The 18407-nt window shown below is 41.5% G+C and overlaps 1 protein-coding gene across 1 annotated transcript in view; it reads left to right on the top strand.

Moving 5' to 3' along the window:
* TMEM132A (transmembrane protein 132A) overlaps positions 1-18407 on the top strand; it is a 240977-nt gene that overhangs the window by 166450 nt on the left and 56120 nt on the right. Inside the window, exon 6 of the mRNA XM_068255296.1 lies at positions 16610-16796. Within this exon, the coding sequence (XP_068111397.1) occupies positions 16610-16796 (187 nt within the window). The remainder of the gene's footprint in view (positions 1-16609; positions 16797-18407) is intronic.

The raw sequence follows: 18407 nt of genomic DNA, 5'->3' as shown, positions 1-18407 counted from the left end.
AAAGTTTATTTGCATACTTAATTCTGGGGAATGACTGGTGTAGCATTGTAACAAGAGGATCAACATTACAGGCATGCAACTAACAACATGATGGCTGACCCTCTATTAACCTCTTCTCTGGTATAATATGTGTCTTTAAGTCTTTCTGTAAACTTTACAGTATGTATACACATCCAATTTTACCACTTCCATGTAGCATGCAAGCTTACCTACACAATCTACTCACAGTATTTCAAATCTGTTGGCCCTCGCATACTAGATATACTGTATGTACAAGTGGTAAAACTGCCAAATCAAGATTTAATGAGTGTACCAGGCTTTAGTCCGTTACCATCTTTCACTTAACTAGTCTAGATAACCTGTATATATATATATATATATATATATATATATATATATATAATATATATATACAGTGCTGCCCATAATTATTCATACCCCTGGCAAATTTTGACTTAAAGGTACTTTAATTCAACCAGCAAGTAATTTTTTGGACGGGAAATGACATAGGTGTCTCCCAAAAGATAATATGACTATGTACAAAAGGCATTGTTGTGGGAAGATAAAACATTTCTCAGCTTTTATTTAGATTTCAGCAAAAAGCGACCAGTCTAAAATTATTCATACCCTTCTCAATAATCAATAGAAAAGCCTTTATTGCCTCTTACAACAATCAAACACTTCCTATATTTGCATGTCTCCACAGGTATTTTTGCCCATTTAGCTTTAGCAAGAGCTCCAAATCTTTCAGGTTCGAGGGTCTAGTTGCCATCACCCTCAATTTCTAGCTCCTGACACAGATTCTTAATTGGATTCAAGTCAGGACTGGGCCACTCCAAAAACTTAATGTTGTCTGCTAACCATTTCTTCACAACTTTTGCTGTGTGTTTTGGGTGAATGTCATGCTGAAATGTCCACTGGTGCCCAAGGCCAAGTTTCTCTGCAGACTGCCTACAGTGCTGCCCATAATTATTCATACCCCTGTCAAATTTTGACTTAAAGAGAGTCTGAAGCCTTATAAAAATGGTCTTTTTATTTGACATTTATCTTGAGCAATATCAGCATAGCTAACACGCTGCTTTAAAGTGGCAGAGTTAAACCTCCCAAATACCGGGGCACAATTTTGCTGCCCGGGGAGGCAAAGCTTAGCGCTTTAGCTCTGCCTCCATTAGCGTCAATGTCCGTGTGGCTTTCCGCCTCTGCCTGCCCCTCTTAGTGAAAGAAGACTGAGAGGGGTGGGGAGAGGCCGCGCTCAGCAGGGATTAACGCGAGTAGAGGCAGAGCTACTGCACAAAGCTCTGTATCTACCAGTAAGCGATCCCTGCAGGGATTTGGGGGGTTTAATCACATAGTTGTGCCGCAGGAATGCAGCGTTTTAGCTATGCTGATATTGCTCAAGATAACTGTCAAATAAAAAGAGCATTTTTAGAAGGCTTCAGACTCTCTTTAAAGGGAATGTCCAAGCAAAATAAAAGAATGAGTTTCACTTACCTGGGGCTTCTACCAGCCCCATGCAGCCATCCTGTGCCCTCGTAGTCACTCACTGCTGCTCCAGTCCCCCGCTGGCAGCTTGCCGACCTCGGAGGTCGGCGGGACGCATTGCGTACATTTTTACGCATTCCCGCTAGTGCAGGAACATTTACACATACATTTTTACGCATTACTGGTTTAATGCGTACATTTTTCCGCAATAAACCAGTAATGCGTAGAAATGTATGTGTTAATGTTCCTGCACTAGCGGGAATGCGTAAAAATGTACGCAATGCGTCCCGCTGACCTCCGAGGTCGGCAAGCTGCCAGCGGGGGACTGGAGCAGCAGTGAGTGACTACGAGGGCACAGGATGGCTGCATGGAGCTGGGAGAAGCCCCAGGTAAGTGAAACTCATTTTTTTATTTTGCTTGGACATTCCCTTTAAGTCAAAATTTGCCAGGGGTATGAATAATTATGGGCAGCCCTGTATATATATATATATATATATATATATATATATATATATATATATATATTGGGAGCAACAACACCATGAAGTCCAAAGAACACACCAGACAGGTCAGGGATAAAATTATTGAGAAATTTAAAGCAGGCTTAGGCTACAAAAAAGATTTCCAAAGCCTTGAACATCCCACGGAGCACTGTTCAAGCAATCATTCAGAAATGGAAGGAGTATGGCACAACTGTAAACCAACCAAGACAAGGCCGTCCACCTAAACTCACAGGCGAACAAGGAGAGCGCTGATCAGAAATGCAGTCAATAGGCCCATGGTGACTCTGGACGAACTGCAGAGATCTACAGCTCAGGTGGGGGAATCTGTCCATAGGACAACTATTAGTCGTGCACTGCACAAAATTGGCCTTTATGGAAGAGTGGCAAGAAGAAAGCCATTGTTAACAGAAAAGCATAAGAAGTCCCTTTGCAGTTTGCCACAAGCCATGTGGGGGACACAGCAAACATGTGGAAGAAGATGCTCTGGTCAGATGAGAACAAAATGGAACTTTTTGGCCAAAATGCAAAACGCTATGTGTGGCGGACAACCTACACTGCACATCACTCTGAACACACCATCCCCACTGTCAAATGTGGTGGCAGCATCATGCTCTGGGGGTGCTTCTCTTTAGCAGGGACAGGGAAGCTGGTCAGAGTTGATGGGAAGATGGATGGAGCCAAATACAGAGCAATCTTGGAAGAAAACCTCTTGGAATCTGCAAAAGACTTGAGACTGGGGCGGAGGTTCACCTTCCAGTAGGACAACGACCCTAAGCATAAAGCCAGGGCAACAATGGAATGGTTTAAAACAAAACATATCCATGTGTTAGAAAGGCCCAGTCAAAGTCCAGATCTAAATCCAATCGAGAATCTGTGGCAAGATCTGAAAACTGCTGTTCACAAACGCTGTGCGTCTAATCTGACTGAGCTGGAGCTGTTTTGCAAAGAAGAATGGGCAAGGATTTCAGTCTCTGGATGTGCAAAGCTGGTAGAGACATACCCTAAAAGACTGGCAGCTGTAATTGCAGCAAAAGGTGGTTCTACAAATTATTGAATCAGGGGCTGAATAATTACGCACACCCCACTTTGCAGTTATTGATTTTTAAAAAATGTTTGGAATCATGTATGATTTTCGTTCCACTTCTCACGTGTACACCACTTTGTATTGGTCTTTCACGTGGAATTCCAGTAAAATGTATTCATGTTTGCGGCAGTAATATGACAAAATGTGGAAAACTTAAAGGGGGCCGAATACTTTTGCGAAGCCACTGTATATGCGCCTAATTTTTGTGCCAAAAAAGTGTCCCAAAAGTGGGGGTTCTCAGCTTTATACTTGAGTCAATGCTCTTTGAGTAACCCCTACAGTGCCCCCACTATATGCACAGTGGTGAATCATCTGAGGGAGACCACACACTTGACATTTCCATGGGAGGTCCCAGCTAACCTCATCTCCAGTTGTATCCTTAAAGCAGTAGGATCAGCCATAGTATGCCAGGGAAAAAAAACACATATATAAGTAGATAAATACTTGATCTACTTACATAACACATGTATTGTACTGTCCACGTTTTGATTTCAGTGAATGTTATATAGTAAATGACGAGAATTCTGTTCCTGGTGGGGGCCATGTCTTTTGCCCACAGTTAAGGCTAACTCGTGATGTCATTTCTGCCCTTTACTTTTTTTCTTGTCTCATCCAATTGCTGAGTCACCTCAGCCTTGCTTGTAAACACAAGTGAGTAGGGGATTAGGTTTCAGATAGCTAGCTAGGCAGGGAAATAAGGGAAGAGGAGGAATACATTATAGATAAAAAGAACCCCCAGCATGCAATTCTTTGGCACCGACTACTAAAGGGCCAGTGCTCCTTAAGTATGTGATAACTCCAAATCATAACAGCAGAAAATGTTTTGAAAGTTTTGAATGCAGGATTAGCATCTTTATCACTTAATACACTCAGACCAGTTGCTGTTAAAATTTGACTTTTATGGTCACGATACCGCTTTAAAAGGCATACAGTATCTACTAAGTGGTGAGAATCCTTACATTCCTACAGTGCTGCCCATAATTATTCATACCCCTGACAAATGTTGACTTAAAGTTACTTTTATTCAACCAGCAAGTAATTTTTTGACGAGAAATGCCAAGCAATCTTTTGTGTACTTTATCTGGAGAACTGGCGTCCTCATTGGTCTGCATCCGTGGAACCCAGCAGTGTGCAGTGTCCATTGGATTGTCTGCCCAGAGACATTGCCACCAGCAGAGCCCAGATTCACCAGGATGGCCTTGGTGGTTATCCTTGGATTCTTTTTCACCTATCTCACTACGCTCCTGGCCAGCACAGGTGTCACTCTTGACTTCCGACCACGTCCTCTGAGATTTCCCACATTGCGGAACATCTTGTACTTTTTAATAAAACTTTGCAGTGTAGCCACTGGAATTTGAAAACATTTAGACATGGCCTTGTAGCCCTTTCCTGACTTGTGAGCAGCCACAATGCGCAGCAGCAGGTCCTCACTGAGCTCCTTTGTCTTAGCCATGGCTGTCCACAAACCAACTGCAGAGAGCTGCTGTTTTTCACCTGTTGAGTTGATTAAAACAGCTGTTTCCAATTAATCAGGGTAATTATGATGCTTTAGAACAGCTTGGACTATTTGAAATAGTATAGAACTTTGGATTTTTTCCATAGACTGTGGCAGTTTGTGAAGGGTACGAATAACTTTGAACTGGACACTTTTTGCTCAAATGTAAATAAAAGCTGAGAAATTTATTTTTTTAATTCTACAATAATGCCTCTTGTCCATCGTCTTATTATCTTTTGGGAGACACCTATGTCATTTTCCGTAAAAAAATTACTTGCTGGTTGAATAAAAGTAACTTTAAGTTAAAATTTGCAAGTGATTGGTGCACACATTCACACAACAATATAATAATAGCAATACAGAGGTAGTAACCCCCAGTGGCGAGGGCCCACTGGTGGAGATGAGGAGTAACCCCCAGTGGCGAGGGCCCACTGGTGGGAGTGAGGTCAGACAGGCAAAGGTTGGCAACTGATCAGATTGGCAGAGGTACAGAATCGTAAGGCTAAGTCAGAAAGATTGTTCAGGCAAAGGTCGGCAACAGATCAGATTGGCAGAGGTACAGAATCGATAGGCAGAGAGTAGTCGGAGGTACAGGCAAAGGTAATACACAGTAATAATCACTAACAGTAATAATAATAATCCTAAGCTAAGTGCGAATCCCTGGGGTCCTGCCGGTTCAAGCACACACAGATCTGACTAAGGTCTGAGAGCTTTCACTGCGAAGTTTCAGCAACAACAGACAATGAGCTACTGACAACTCCAAGCTTAAAGCTCCCGCCCAGAACACTTCCACCAATCAGTGAGGAGAAACAGCAGCCAGATGTCAGCTGACCGGCCGATCAGCTGACTCGTCTCCTAAGCCCATAAAGGTCCTGCCGCTCCACGCGCGAGCGTGCCGACCTAGACTGATGTGCAGTAGAGAGACCTGTTCTGCCGGAGGCCGTGAGGGATGCCTGCGATGATGCGGCGACAGCTGCCATAACGTCAGACACGGAAGCGGCGGTCGCACTGCTCTCCGCCGCTAAGGCCCCATTCACACTTGCGTTTTGCCTTGCAAACGGACCGGATCCTGATCAGATCAGGACCTGATCCTGAACGGAACCGTACGGTTCCGATCAGGATCCGATCAGGATCCGGTCCGTTTGCATCAGGCATGCATCAGGCTGCCATCAGGATCCGTGGGCAAAAAATAGCGAAATTAAATAAAAAAATGTTGGGGTCAGCAGAAGGTGCACCTGGTGCACCTGTAGAATCAGGTTCCTCCGCTGTAGGCCTCACCTCCACCTCCGACATTCTGCCAAAACAGCTCCAGCACGTCTGTCACTGCTGCTCCACTCCAGACATGCTTGGCCCATGTGTCCCCATCCGAAATGGCCGCTTGGATACGCATAGGAAGTGGGGTAGAACGTCAGGTTTTTGTAGGCAGTGTGTTCTGTGCCTTCCGTTTCCCATTGGTTTCTGTGTTCCGGATGGTGCTGTCAGGCTCCGGTCAGGATGCGTGGGCCGGAGATCCGGACCCAAAAAATAGCGCATGTTGGAAAAGAGTCCCGATCCGGCTCCGGTACGTACGGAACGGACGCGTGTGAACGTCCGCATAGACATTACATTGCTATGCGGAACGTACGTTCCGTTTGTACAGTATGCATTCCGGATCCGATCCGGAAAATCCTGATAGCGAACGCTAATGTGAACCGGGCCTTAGGTAAATCCTTCATTCCTAACACACCTAACATTTTGGCATCATAATCTTTGAACATGTTTTAAGCAATCAAAACTTGACATATGTTACATTTTTTTTATTTATTATTTTTGTTATTTGATATGTTTAATTAAAATAATTGTTTTTTTACAGATATTTAAACCAAAGTTGGTTATAATTTATAAAAATTGCAGATCTCTCAGACTTTCAAAGAGGCCAAATTGTTGGTGCTCGTATGGCAGGCGCTACTGTAACAGAAACTGCCCGAATGCTTGCCATTTCAAGAGGTACTGTCTCAAAAGTAATGACTGCCTTTGAAAGAGAAGGAAAAACGTCCTCAGCATGGTACAATTGTGTCTGAAAGTCGAAGTTGTCTGAAAGAGACCGTCGGACTCTAAATCGAATTGTTAGAAAAGCTTGCAAGACCACGGCTGCTAAAATCACTGCAGAGCTGAATGAACACCTACAGAACCCAGTTTCCCCAAAAACTGTTAGTCGGGAGCTGCACAAATCTAGATTCCACGGAAGAACTGCAATTAGAAAACCTCTGCTCTCAAAGACAAATGTTTCAAAGCGTTTATAGAGTGGTGTAGAAACCACCAGAATTGGTCCCTCGAGCAGTGGAAAAATGTGATTTTCTCTGACGAATCATCGTTTACTTTATTTCCGACCTCCGTCCGAGTGTATGTTTGGAGACAGCTGAAAGAATCATTTCATCCAGACTGCCTTCTCCCAACGGTAAAACATGGCGGGCGTTCTGTGATGATCTGGTGTGCTATTTCTTGGAAATACGGCGGGCCAATGATTTCCCTTCATGGAAGAACTAACAGTCGAGACTATTTAGGAATTTTGGGCGACCAAGTTCATCCTATGGTTCAAGAACTGTTTCCGGAGGGGAATGCCATTTTTCAAGGTGATAATCCCCCAAACCATACAGCTAGAATTGTTAAAGAATGGCACGAGGAACATTTTAATTTGAGTTGAGCATCTCATCTGGCCACCACAATCCCCAGACCTCAACATTGAGCATTTATGGTCGTTTTTAGAGATTCAAGTAAGAAGTCAATTTCTGCCGCCATTGTCTTTAAAAGAACTGGAGGGTGTTTTAACTGAAGCATGGGCTAAAATTCCTTTGGAAACAATTCACAATTTGTATGAATCAATACCTCAGAGAATTGAGGCTGTAATTGCCGCAAAAGTTGGACCCACACCATATTAAAATATATTTAGTTGATTTTCAAGGTGTTTCCATTATTTTGTCCAACCCCTGGGTGTGTTTACACGCGTTAAAAAGAATACACAAGACATGGGCCTTAACCCTAAAACTCTCTAAACTTCATTCTACAACTTATCAGGGTTAAAATGTTACCACATACAGTGAGATGTGAAAGTTTGGGCAACATTATTAATGATTTTTCTGTATAAATCGTTGGTTGTTACGATAAAAAATGTCAGTTAAATATATCATATAGGAGACACACACAGTGATATTTGAGGAGTGAAATGAAGTTTATTGGATTTACATAAAGTGTGCAATAATTGTTTAAAGAAAATTAGGCAGGTGCATATATTTGGGCACCACAAAAAATAAATTAAATCAATATTTATTAGATTCTCCTTTTTCAGAAATTACAGCCTGTAAACGCTTCCTGTGGGTTCTAATGAGAGTCTGGATTCTGGATGAAGGTATTTTGGACCATTCCTCTTTACAAAACATCTCTAGTTCATTCAGGTTTGATGGCTTCCGAGCATGGACATCTCTCTTTAACTCACACCAAAGATTTTCAAATATATTCTGGTCTGGGGGCTGAGATGACCATTCCAGAACATTGTACTTGTTCCTCTGCATGAATGCCTTAGTGGATTTTGAGCAGTGTTTAGGGTTGTTTTTTTGTTGAACGATCCAGCCCCAGCGCAGCTTCAGCTTTGTCACTGATTCCTGGACATTGGTCTCCAGAATCTGCTGATACTGAGTGGAATCCATGCGTCCCTCAACTTTGACAAGATTCCAAGTCCCTGCACTGGCCACACAGCCCCACAGCATGATGGAACCACCACCATATTTTACTGTAGGTAGCAGGTGTTTTTCTTGGAATGCTTTGTTGTTTTTCCTCCATGCATAACGCCCCTTGTTATGCCCAAATAACTCAATTTAAGTTTCAGCCGTCCACAGCAGCTTATTCCAAAATGAAGCTGGCTTGTCCAAATGTGCTTTAGCATACCTCAAGTGGCTCTGTTTGTGCTGGCTGTGGGCGGAGAAAAAGCTTCCTCTGCATACAGCATCTCCTTGTGTAAAGTGCGCCAAATGGTTGAACGATGCACAGTGACTCCATCTGCATCAAGCTGATGGTGTATTTCTTTGGTGCTGGTCTGTGGGTTGACTCTGACTGTTTTCCACATTTGTCACTTCTGTTTATCTGAGATTTTTCTTGGTCGCCCACTTTGAGCCTTAACTTGAACTGAGCCTGTGGTCTTCCATTTCTCAATATGTTCCTAACTGTGGAAACAGACAGTCTCTGAAATCTCTGAGACAGCTTTCTGTATCCTTCCCCCAAACCATGATGGTGAACAATCTTTGTCTTCAGGTCATTTGAGAGTTGTTTTGAGACCCCCATGTTGCTACTCTTCAGATAAATTTAAAAGAGAAGGGAAACTTACAATCGACCCCTTTAAATACTCTTTCTTATAATTGGATTCACCCGTGTATGTAGGTCAGGGGTCACTGAGCTTACCAAGCCAATTTGAGTTCCAATAATTAGTTCTAAAGGTTTTGTAATCAATAAAATGACAACAGCCTAATTGTATTCAAACAGATATTGTGCACTTTCTGTAAATGCATTAAACTTCATTTCTTTTTCGCAAACAATCAGCAGCTTTACAAAAGCCATGTCCCAACCTGTTAACTTAGCTTCATCAGAGACCTCCTGTAGTTGGGAGTAATTTACATCATAGTTTGCGTTAATCTATGAACATCTTTATTATATAATAATCTGAGCTAAAAAAGACAAACACTAGATCCTCAAAATCAAATCCACCCCCCCCCCCCCTCTACCGCCCAAAACCTATTTAGACCCCCCATCCTCTTCTCGTCCGCACCTCATTACTAGCTGCAAAAAGAAAAAAAAGGTAGCAAAGAACACCAAAAAAAAACACTTAAGGCGGTAGATAACTCCCACCCCTTCCCCCACCCCTTACCTCAATCCTCTTACCACATCCATTCATCCATTTATCCATACAATCACCCCATCCAACCATCCATTTATTCCGGGACTGGCCTCTTCCACCATTAAATTCAGATTATAACCTACTACTCCATAATGTACACATTTCTTTCCCTATTCTACGGGTAGGTTGTATTCTGTCTTCTGCTTCTTCTACCACCTCATTACTTATTTCATCCTCCAAAATTGCTGTCATCTCAATTACCCATTCTTGAACAGATGGTGCTCCTTGTGTTTTCCATAGTTTTATAATAAGTTTCCTCGCAACCGCTGTTCCAAGGATCAAAAATGACTCCCACGCCTGATCCAATCCTTGAGCTCCATCCAGCACTCCAAACAAAGCCCCCATAATATCGATGGTTAATTGCCTAGTACATTTAATTTTTAAAACATTTTCTACCTCCACCCAAAAATTCCTCACTACAGGGCACTTCCACATCATATGTACCAAAGTACCACATTGATTAGTACACTTCCAACATATATCATTTACTATTAGGCCACTACTTGCCATCCTTGCCGGTGTAAAGTACCATCTCGTTATGAGTTTATATTGCGTTAGCTGAGTACTTGTGTCCAAAGTAATCCAAATTGACTGGAAGATCTTATCCCATGACCTCTCATCCAATTTTAAACTAACCTCCTTTTCCCATTTGGTCACATATGTGGGCAATGTCCTATGTGAGATCTCATCCAGTAAATTATAAATCTTTGATAGTGCCTTTGATGGTCTAAATTTTCCCAAAAACCACTGTTCATATGTGTTTATATCCTGTCTTATTGCTACATTTTTTCTTATATACTCTCTCCAGAAACCAAGAAGTTGTACTTTACTAAAGGCTGATAACTCCCCTCTATCTAAGACCGATATGATATTTAATTTTTTACAACCCGTAATGTGGATAAGTCTTATATCTGCATCTAATTTATTGGCCCTACACCAAGCTCTATCTCTGGCTGGAGCAAAATCTGGGCCAGCCGCGAGAGTCATCATTGGGGAGGGACCTTCGCTAATGTTCCATTGCTTAATTATTCTAGAAAAAATTTCTAATGAAGGTGTCAACAATGGATGCGAGGTAGATAGGACAGCTCGTTTAATTTTTTGTGGTACCCATGATTCGAATGATTCTTGGCGCAGATCGTCACCCTCCAGTCTTACCCAAGTTCTACTATTATCATCAATTCTCAGTTCTAATACCCGTAGCAAGTGAGTACCCACATAATATCTATATATATCCGGAGCAGCCAAACCCGTACGACAATCTGCGCCGAGTCCTAGACCAAATACATTTTTGTAATATAGCACTACATTCCTTAAACCACCTATCCGGGAGAGATATAGGCACACACTGCAATCAGAACAATATCTTAGGTAAGATCATCATCTTAATAATCGCGATTCTTCCCAATATATTAAAAATTGAGCGATCCCAGTTTTGTAATGCCGCTTTACTTTCACTCAAAATATTCCTAAAATTACAGTTGTACAGATCTTGCGAGTGTGCGCATACATTCACCCCCAGATATCTGATAGATTTTTTTTCCCATTGGAACTTGGAATGCTCTTAAAAGAGAACCCGAGGTGTGTTTAAAGAATGTTATCTGCATACAGAGTCTGGATCTGCCTATACATCCCAGCCTCTTTTGCTTTCCCAAACCCCACTTATGTCCCCCCTGCACTCTGCAATCCCTCATAAATCACAGCCGTGCTGTGAGGCTGTGTTTACATCTGTAGTGTCAGTCTCAGCTGCTCCCCCGCCTCCTGCATAGCTCCGGTCCCTGCCCCCCTCCCTTCCCTCCAATCAGCAGGGAGGGAAGGGATGCAGACGGGGACTGGAGTTCTGCAGGAGGCGGGGAGAGCAGCAGACTGACACTATAGAGATAAACACAGCCAGCTCTGACAAGCTGTTTGTCAGCAGCGTGGCTGTGATTTATGAGGGATTGCAGAGTGCAGGGGGACCTTAGGGGGGTTTGGGATAGCAACAGAGGCTGGGCTGTATAGGCAGATCCAGCCTCTGTATGCAGATAATATTCTTCAAACCCACCTCGGGTTCTCTTTAATGGCTTCTTTTGTCTGTAACGAGCAACCCAAATCGAATACATATGTTTTTTGTCGATTCAGTTTGTAGTTAGTTTCTTTGCTATACTCGATAAACAAGCTCAAACATTTTTACAATGAGCTTTTAGGTTCAGACAGGGTTAGGAGTATGTCGTCCGCATAGGCTATAATCTTAACCTCTTCATTTCTCACTTTAATACCTTTTATCTGAGAATCCGACTGTATATTTCTAATTAATGATTCCAGACAGAGATTGAACAGCACCGGGGAGAGGGGACAGCCCTGTCGCACCCCATTTGTTATCTTGAATGGTACTGAAATATAGCCATTTACTTTTATTCTGGCTGATTGATTACTATATAATTGGGCTATTTTAGATATGAATAATGGCCCTAGTCCGATCTTCTTTAATGTATTTATCAAAAAAGGTCTTGACACTCTATCGAATGCTTTCTCTGCATCTATTGCTACAAGTATTGCTTCTTTTTTACTGGCTCTAAATCTATGTGCGACATCAATGACTGTATAAATATTATCTTTCATATGCCTATGTTTCTTAAATCCTGACTGTTGTTCCCCCAGGACCAATTCCGCCGCCTCTTCCAATCTATTTGTTAATATTTTAGAGTAGATCTTAATATCACAGTTAATGATGGAGATCGGGCGAAAATCCGAACAATTCAAGAGTGATTTGCCCTCCTTTGGTATTAAAGAGATTATAGCTTCATTTGTTCTATCAGAGAATATCATCTCTCGACCACCCTCATTAACCATTGCACAAAAGAACGGGGCTAAGGACTCTGAAAATTGCTCAAAGAATTCCAATGGGAATCCATCCTGCCCCGGGCATTTCCCTTTAGCCGAGACCTTAATTGCTCTCAGAAATTCTTCTTTCTCTATTGGGGCCTCTAATGACTCTTTTAACTCTTTAGTGATATGTGGCATGTCAGTTTTATCCAGGAAAGGACACTCATTTTTTGTTCCCAAACTACTGTTTAGGTTATATAGCCTTTGATAATAGTGTACAAATGCTGTACCTATCTTTTGCGTTGAAAATTGAAGATCATCTCTCTCATCCTCTATCTTTTCAATAAACACTGTACTTTTTTCTTTTTTTAGTAAGGATGCCATGATTTTTCCTGATCTATTCCTTCCAATTCGGTATTTTTTCCTACTATCTTTATAATATTTTAGGCATTGATCATCTAATAACTTGTTAATCTGAGTTCTAACAGTATTCCATTTTGACCGGACAGGCTCTCCCGGACTTTGTTTGAGAATTCCTTCTAATTTATTGTACTCATCTAATAGCTTTTTTTTCTCTTGTTTTCCTTGCATTTATTTTGATAAATATGCCTCTTAATACACATTTTAACGTGTCCCATAATAAACTGTGTGATATACTGGGGGAGCAATTAAATTCAAAAAATTCCTTTATAGCATCTTGAATCTCTCCTATAACCTCTTTATCTTTTAGTAATTCTGTTTGCAAACTCCAGCTTTTGGGCCTATTAGTTTCGCTAAAACCATTTATGGACAGTCTTACTGGAGCGGGATCTGAAAAGGATCTATTACCAATACTTATATCTATTATGTCCTGGAGTTGGTCCTGGGGGATCAAAAAATAGTCAAGTCGTGAGAACATATTATGCGTTTCAGAGTAATAGGTATAATCCTTTATTCCCAGATTAAATATACGCCAAGCATTAATCAGTTTGTGAGATTTTATTAAGTCCAGGCATATATCTTTCTCTTTTTTTGAAATATTCCCAATCCCCCCGGTGCTGTCCAAACTCATATCCATGGTCATATTAAAATCACCTCCTATAATGATTTTCCCTTTCCCCTTCTGTTTTACTACACCCAAAAATGTTTTTATAAATTTGGTTTGTCCTTTATTTGGGGCATAAATATTAGCTAATGTTACTACATGACCCCCAATTTTACCCAGTACTATCAAGTATCTTGCTTCCCCATCTTTATATATCTCCTCTGTCACAAAATGTAATTTCTTATGGAGAATGATCGAAACTCCTCTGGTTTTTTTAACTGAATTTGCGTTATTTATGCAGGTCGTGTATTTTTTATTTAATAGGGATGGGATCTTCCCTTCTTTAAAATGTGTCTCTTGTAAGAAGCCTATGTCAATATTGTTCCTATTTAATTCTTCTAACATTCTACTCCTTTTTAATGGCGAATTTGCACCTCTGACATTCAATGTTTCGATTCTTAGAACATTCATTTTTGTTTATTATAGAAAAGTTAAAAGTCGGTAACATAGAGGCCAGACCCGGTACACACATACTAACCATTCATTCCTCATACAACCAACAGCAAATTCATTATCAAATAGTCGACCGCACCAGATTTCTTTAAGTGATCGACATGTGTCTCTTAGACACTCTTGCCCACGCATTGATCTTATTGATCACAATGCGTTGGCGATAGCTAGGATTGCTACTACCATGGAGTGGCGGGGATATACTACTATACGCTCTTAGAGAGAGAGAAAAAAGAAAAAAAGAAAAAAAAATATTAATTATATCGGGTGGGTAAGGGGAAGACTCCTATCTACTAGTCAATTCTTAATCAAGACAAATACTATGGTCTTTCCCACCCCTCTATTTTTACATGTGCAGAAAATGTTTGCAGAGATTCTGGGAGAAAAAACCCCAGTAGATGTAGAACTTAATAGAGTCCATCGGGTAGGAAAAGAAAGAACTATCAGTACAGGTAGAAGCTTTGATGTACTATGTAGAATACATTTTTTTAAGAAAAAAGAGCAATTGATGAATACCGCCAGGGCTAAGGGGCGGCTGCAGTATCAAGAGTACAATATTGAATTGTTTCATGATAATTCAATACGAACAATTCAAAGAAGACGGTTATTAAAGCCCATCCTAGAGGCTGTAAAACAAAAAGGAGGTCGTTATAGGTGGGGCTTCCCCCTATCAATCCTCATCACAGTGGATGGTAAAAGCTTCTCTATCCAAGATGGAGATCCGTTAGTTGAAGTGCTATCATTCTTAGGGTTGGACAATGCATTAAACTTCATTTCACTTCTCAAATGTCACTGTGTGTGTCTCCTATATGATATATTTAACTGACATTGTTTTATCATAACAACCAACGATTTATACGGGAAAATCATGATGATTAACAAGGTTGCCCAAACTTTCGCATCCCACTGTATGTCTCTTGTAGTTTTGCTAATACTTTCCCAAGTTTGATCATATTGTTGAAAATTACTTTTTTATGTTGGAATGAGTTTGTCCCTACCCATTTTTTATGTGACGTATGCCACAAGCTTTAAAGGAGAACTGTAGTGGGAGGTATATGGAGGTTGCCATATTTATTTCCTTTTAAGTAATACCTGTTGCCTGGCTGCCCTGCTGAACCTCTGCCTCTAATACTTTTAGCCCTAGACCCTGAACAAGCATGCAGCAGATCAGGTGTTTCTGACATTTTTGACAGATCTGACGAGATTAGTTGCATGCTTGTTTCTGGTGTGATTCACACTACTGCAGGGAAATAGCTCAGCAGGGCTGCCAGGCAACTGGTATTACTTAAAAGGTAAGCAATATGGCAGCCTCCATATACCTCTCACTACAGTTCTCCTTTAAGACACACCAAAATGTATTCTACAACTCTTCACGGTTCAAATGATTCCACGTATGCCTCATTTAGTAACAAACTGGTGGTGCAGTCTACACAACTACACTGGACAAATATATTCGTCCAGTTAGGCTTAAAAGGAACCTTAACTGTGGCAAAAAAAAAAAAAAAATAAGTTTCACTTACCTGGGGCATCTACCAGCCCCCTGAAGCCATCCTGTTCCCTCAACGTCAGTCACGTCTCCTCCGGTCCCCCGCTGTCAGCTAGTTTCGATTTTTTTTCAGACTCGGAGTCGGCGGCCCACAACGCGTACCTTTGCACGCGTTCCGCTGGTGCAGGACGCTATCGCAAGTGGTAACATGTATTTTTATACGCGTTTCAGGTGCGTCTTTGGGAGCACTCGGGCTCCTGAAGACTTCCGAAGCCTCCCGCAGCGGCAGAGAGCAGCCTCCGACACATTGGTCGGAGACTGCTAACGGGGGAACGCGGGGACTGTGAGAGGAGCGCGAAGGCTTTATAGGACCCTGAGCCTTCCCTCTCCTTAGGTAAGTTTCTGTGTTTTTTTTATAGTTTCACTTCAGATCCACTTTAAACATGTCTATTTAACCTCCCTGGCGGTAATCCCGAGCAAAGCTCGGGCTAGCCGTCGGGAGCTCTATGCACAGTTTAGCGCGCAGCGTGTGTTTTTATTCCCCTCCCGGGGGATCCAGATGTCAGTGCCCGTTCTCTTTTCTGTCCTCCGAGGCTCTAAATCACTCTGGTAAGATCGCTGTCATCGATCTCACCACAGAGTTACAGCACCACATCGAGGACCGAGGTAAAATTGCAGCACTGGAGCCCATGGAGGTAAGTGAGAGCAGGGGCTGCTGTTGGCATTTTGGCGGCATAATTTTTTTCTCTCATTTTAGGGTCTGAAACGTTCTAAAAAGACCCTAATACCTGGAAATAATCATACCGCCAGGGGGGTTAGAGGGTTTATTTTAGGTGACTGCATCTGACATTATAAATTTTGACATAGAACTTGTTCTAATAACTTGACTTGGAAATGTTTAATTTTACAGCATTTAGAATCTGAGGGAAGGAAGACAATTCTGGGGGGAAATAATCTGTGCATTCCTTTAACTGATTTATTTTATTTTGTACTATAAGTAAGTTCTGATGGTGACAGTGTGAGAGACTGTGGAATCTATTTCCAAATGTAGTGAAATTGCATTATTGAACTTCAGAACTAATTAAACTTGAAGCCCCATATATAGTACTTTGTTTGCAGGTAACCTTTAAAATGCACAACTTGTGTTATACATGGCTCACTGCTGTGATTTAACTATACATCTAGATGTTCACAAAGCACAAACTGTTGGTTACCATGCTGAGTTGACATTCACTGATCTTTCACAACCTTGCTATTCCATATCCATCTTTTCTTTCCCCCCACCCCTTTTCAATCTAGGCCGCCTCCAGTTGTCGCTCTTTTGGATTTTCTTGTGGGCAATGTCTCTGCAGGGTCTGCTGTTTCGCGACGAATCACTTTTCAACTGGACGGTCCTGGAGCTAGTTCTGCCACCGCAGGTTTTCGAGGAAGTGCTGAAGTATTAGTATCTGATCGTGATCTTAGAGCCATTATACCACTGGTAAAGGTACAGTTCACTCTCATACCTCAAATAGCTTCTTAAAGGATACCCGAACTGAAATGTGACATAATGAGATAGACATGTGTATGTACAGTGCCTAGCAAACAAATAACTATGCTGTGTTCCTTTTTTTCTTTCTCTGCCTGAAAAAGTTAAATATAAGGTATGCAAGTGGCTGACTCAGTCCTGACTCAGACAGAAGTGACTACAGTGTGACCCTCACTGATAAGAAATTCCCCTTTTTTACCTCTTTCTTGCTCACAGAAGCCATTTTCTGCTAGGAAAGTGTTTTATAGTTGGAATTTCTTATCAGTGAGGGTCACACTGTAGTCACTTCCTGTCTGAGTCAGGACTGAGTCAGCCACTTGCATACCTTATATTTAACTCTTTAAGGCAGAGAAAGAAAAAAAGGAACACAGCATAGTTATTTGTTTGCTAGGCACTATACATACACATGTCAATCTCATTATGTCAAATTTCAGTTCGGGTATCCTTTAAAGATAAGCCACTGCATGATAACCTGTAGGCCCTAATCCTAAAAAACAAAAAAACTGAAGTGTTAATTTCTTACACATTCCTGGGAGCACAGAAGGGGTTCCGCTTACGTGTTTACTTATTATTACAGTGCAGAAGCACAGCTCACAGTCCTGATTCACACTTCCTGGTAACAGCTAATTAGACAGGCTGATTTCCCTAGACACACACAGAACATGCAACAGTGGATTTCTGAGGCAGGGAACACAGTTGACTATTTCCGTACGCATTTTCTGCACAGAAAAACAGAGAACTCATGTTAATCAATGGGCTAGTTCACACTTAATGTGTTTTTCGCATGCAGAAAAAAAACTGACGTTCTGCATCAGGATTCTGCACATTTTGTCAGCTGTCTGTATCAATTACATCAGCTGCTGTGAAAAAATGCGCGCGTTTTCCTGCATAGAAACACACTTAGTGTGCAGGAAAAGTATGCAGGAAAACGCGCGCAGAAAACTGAAAGACAAGTGTGTTCCCTGCCTCAAGCTGGATTCACATTTGTGTTTTCTGCACGCTTTTTGTGCATGAGTTTTCTAACAGTGCTGCATTGCTGTCAGTTGTTTTTCTGCATGTGAAAAACCCATTCAAGTGTGAACTAGCCCATTTATTAACTTTGGTTCTCAGTTTTTCTATGCAAAATCACACACAAAAACAGACAAGTGCGAATCCCAGCCTTAGCAACTATGAACACTTTTAATTGTGTGCTGTGCAAAAGTTAGGGTCCCCTTTAAGTTTGACTGGATTTGCTGCATGCTTTTTTTCAAATGAGTGATTCAGACACTGCTGATGCATAAGAGCAGCAGGATGCTAGGCAACTAATATTCTTTAAAAGGAAATAAATATGGCAGCCTCCATATGCCTCTCACTTCAGGTGTTCTTTAGGTTTCTCAAAAATACAGTTCATTGAAAAATCAAGTGATTACTATACTGCCAATTCAGTGTCTTTGTGGTAATGCCCAAAAAGTGTGCATGCTTTTAGGGTGGTCTTAACTACCTCCGTACCAGTAGTCTCTCCCCTCTTAAAGGACCATTATCGTGAAAATTGTAAAAAAATGTAAAAATGAAAATACATTTAAACACATA

The sequence above is a fragment of the Hyperolius riggenbachi genome, chromosome 10 (genome assembly GCF_040937935.1).
Source record: "Hyperolius riggenbachi isolate aHypRig1 chromosome 10, aHypRig1.pri, whole genome shotgun sequence".
Taxonomy (NCBI): Eukaryota; Metazoa; Chordata; class Amphibia; order Anura; family Hyperoliidae; genus Hyperolius; species Hyperolius riggenbachi.
This window is presented reverse-complemented; position numbering and strand designations above follow the sequence as displayed.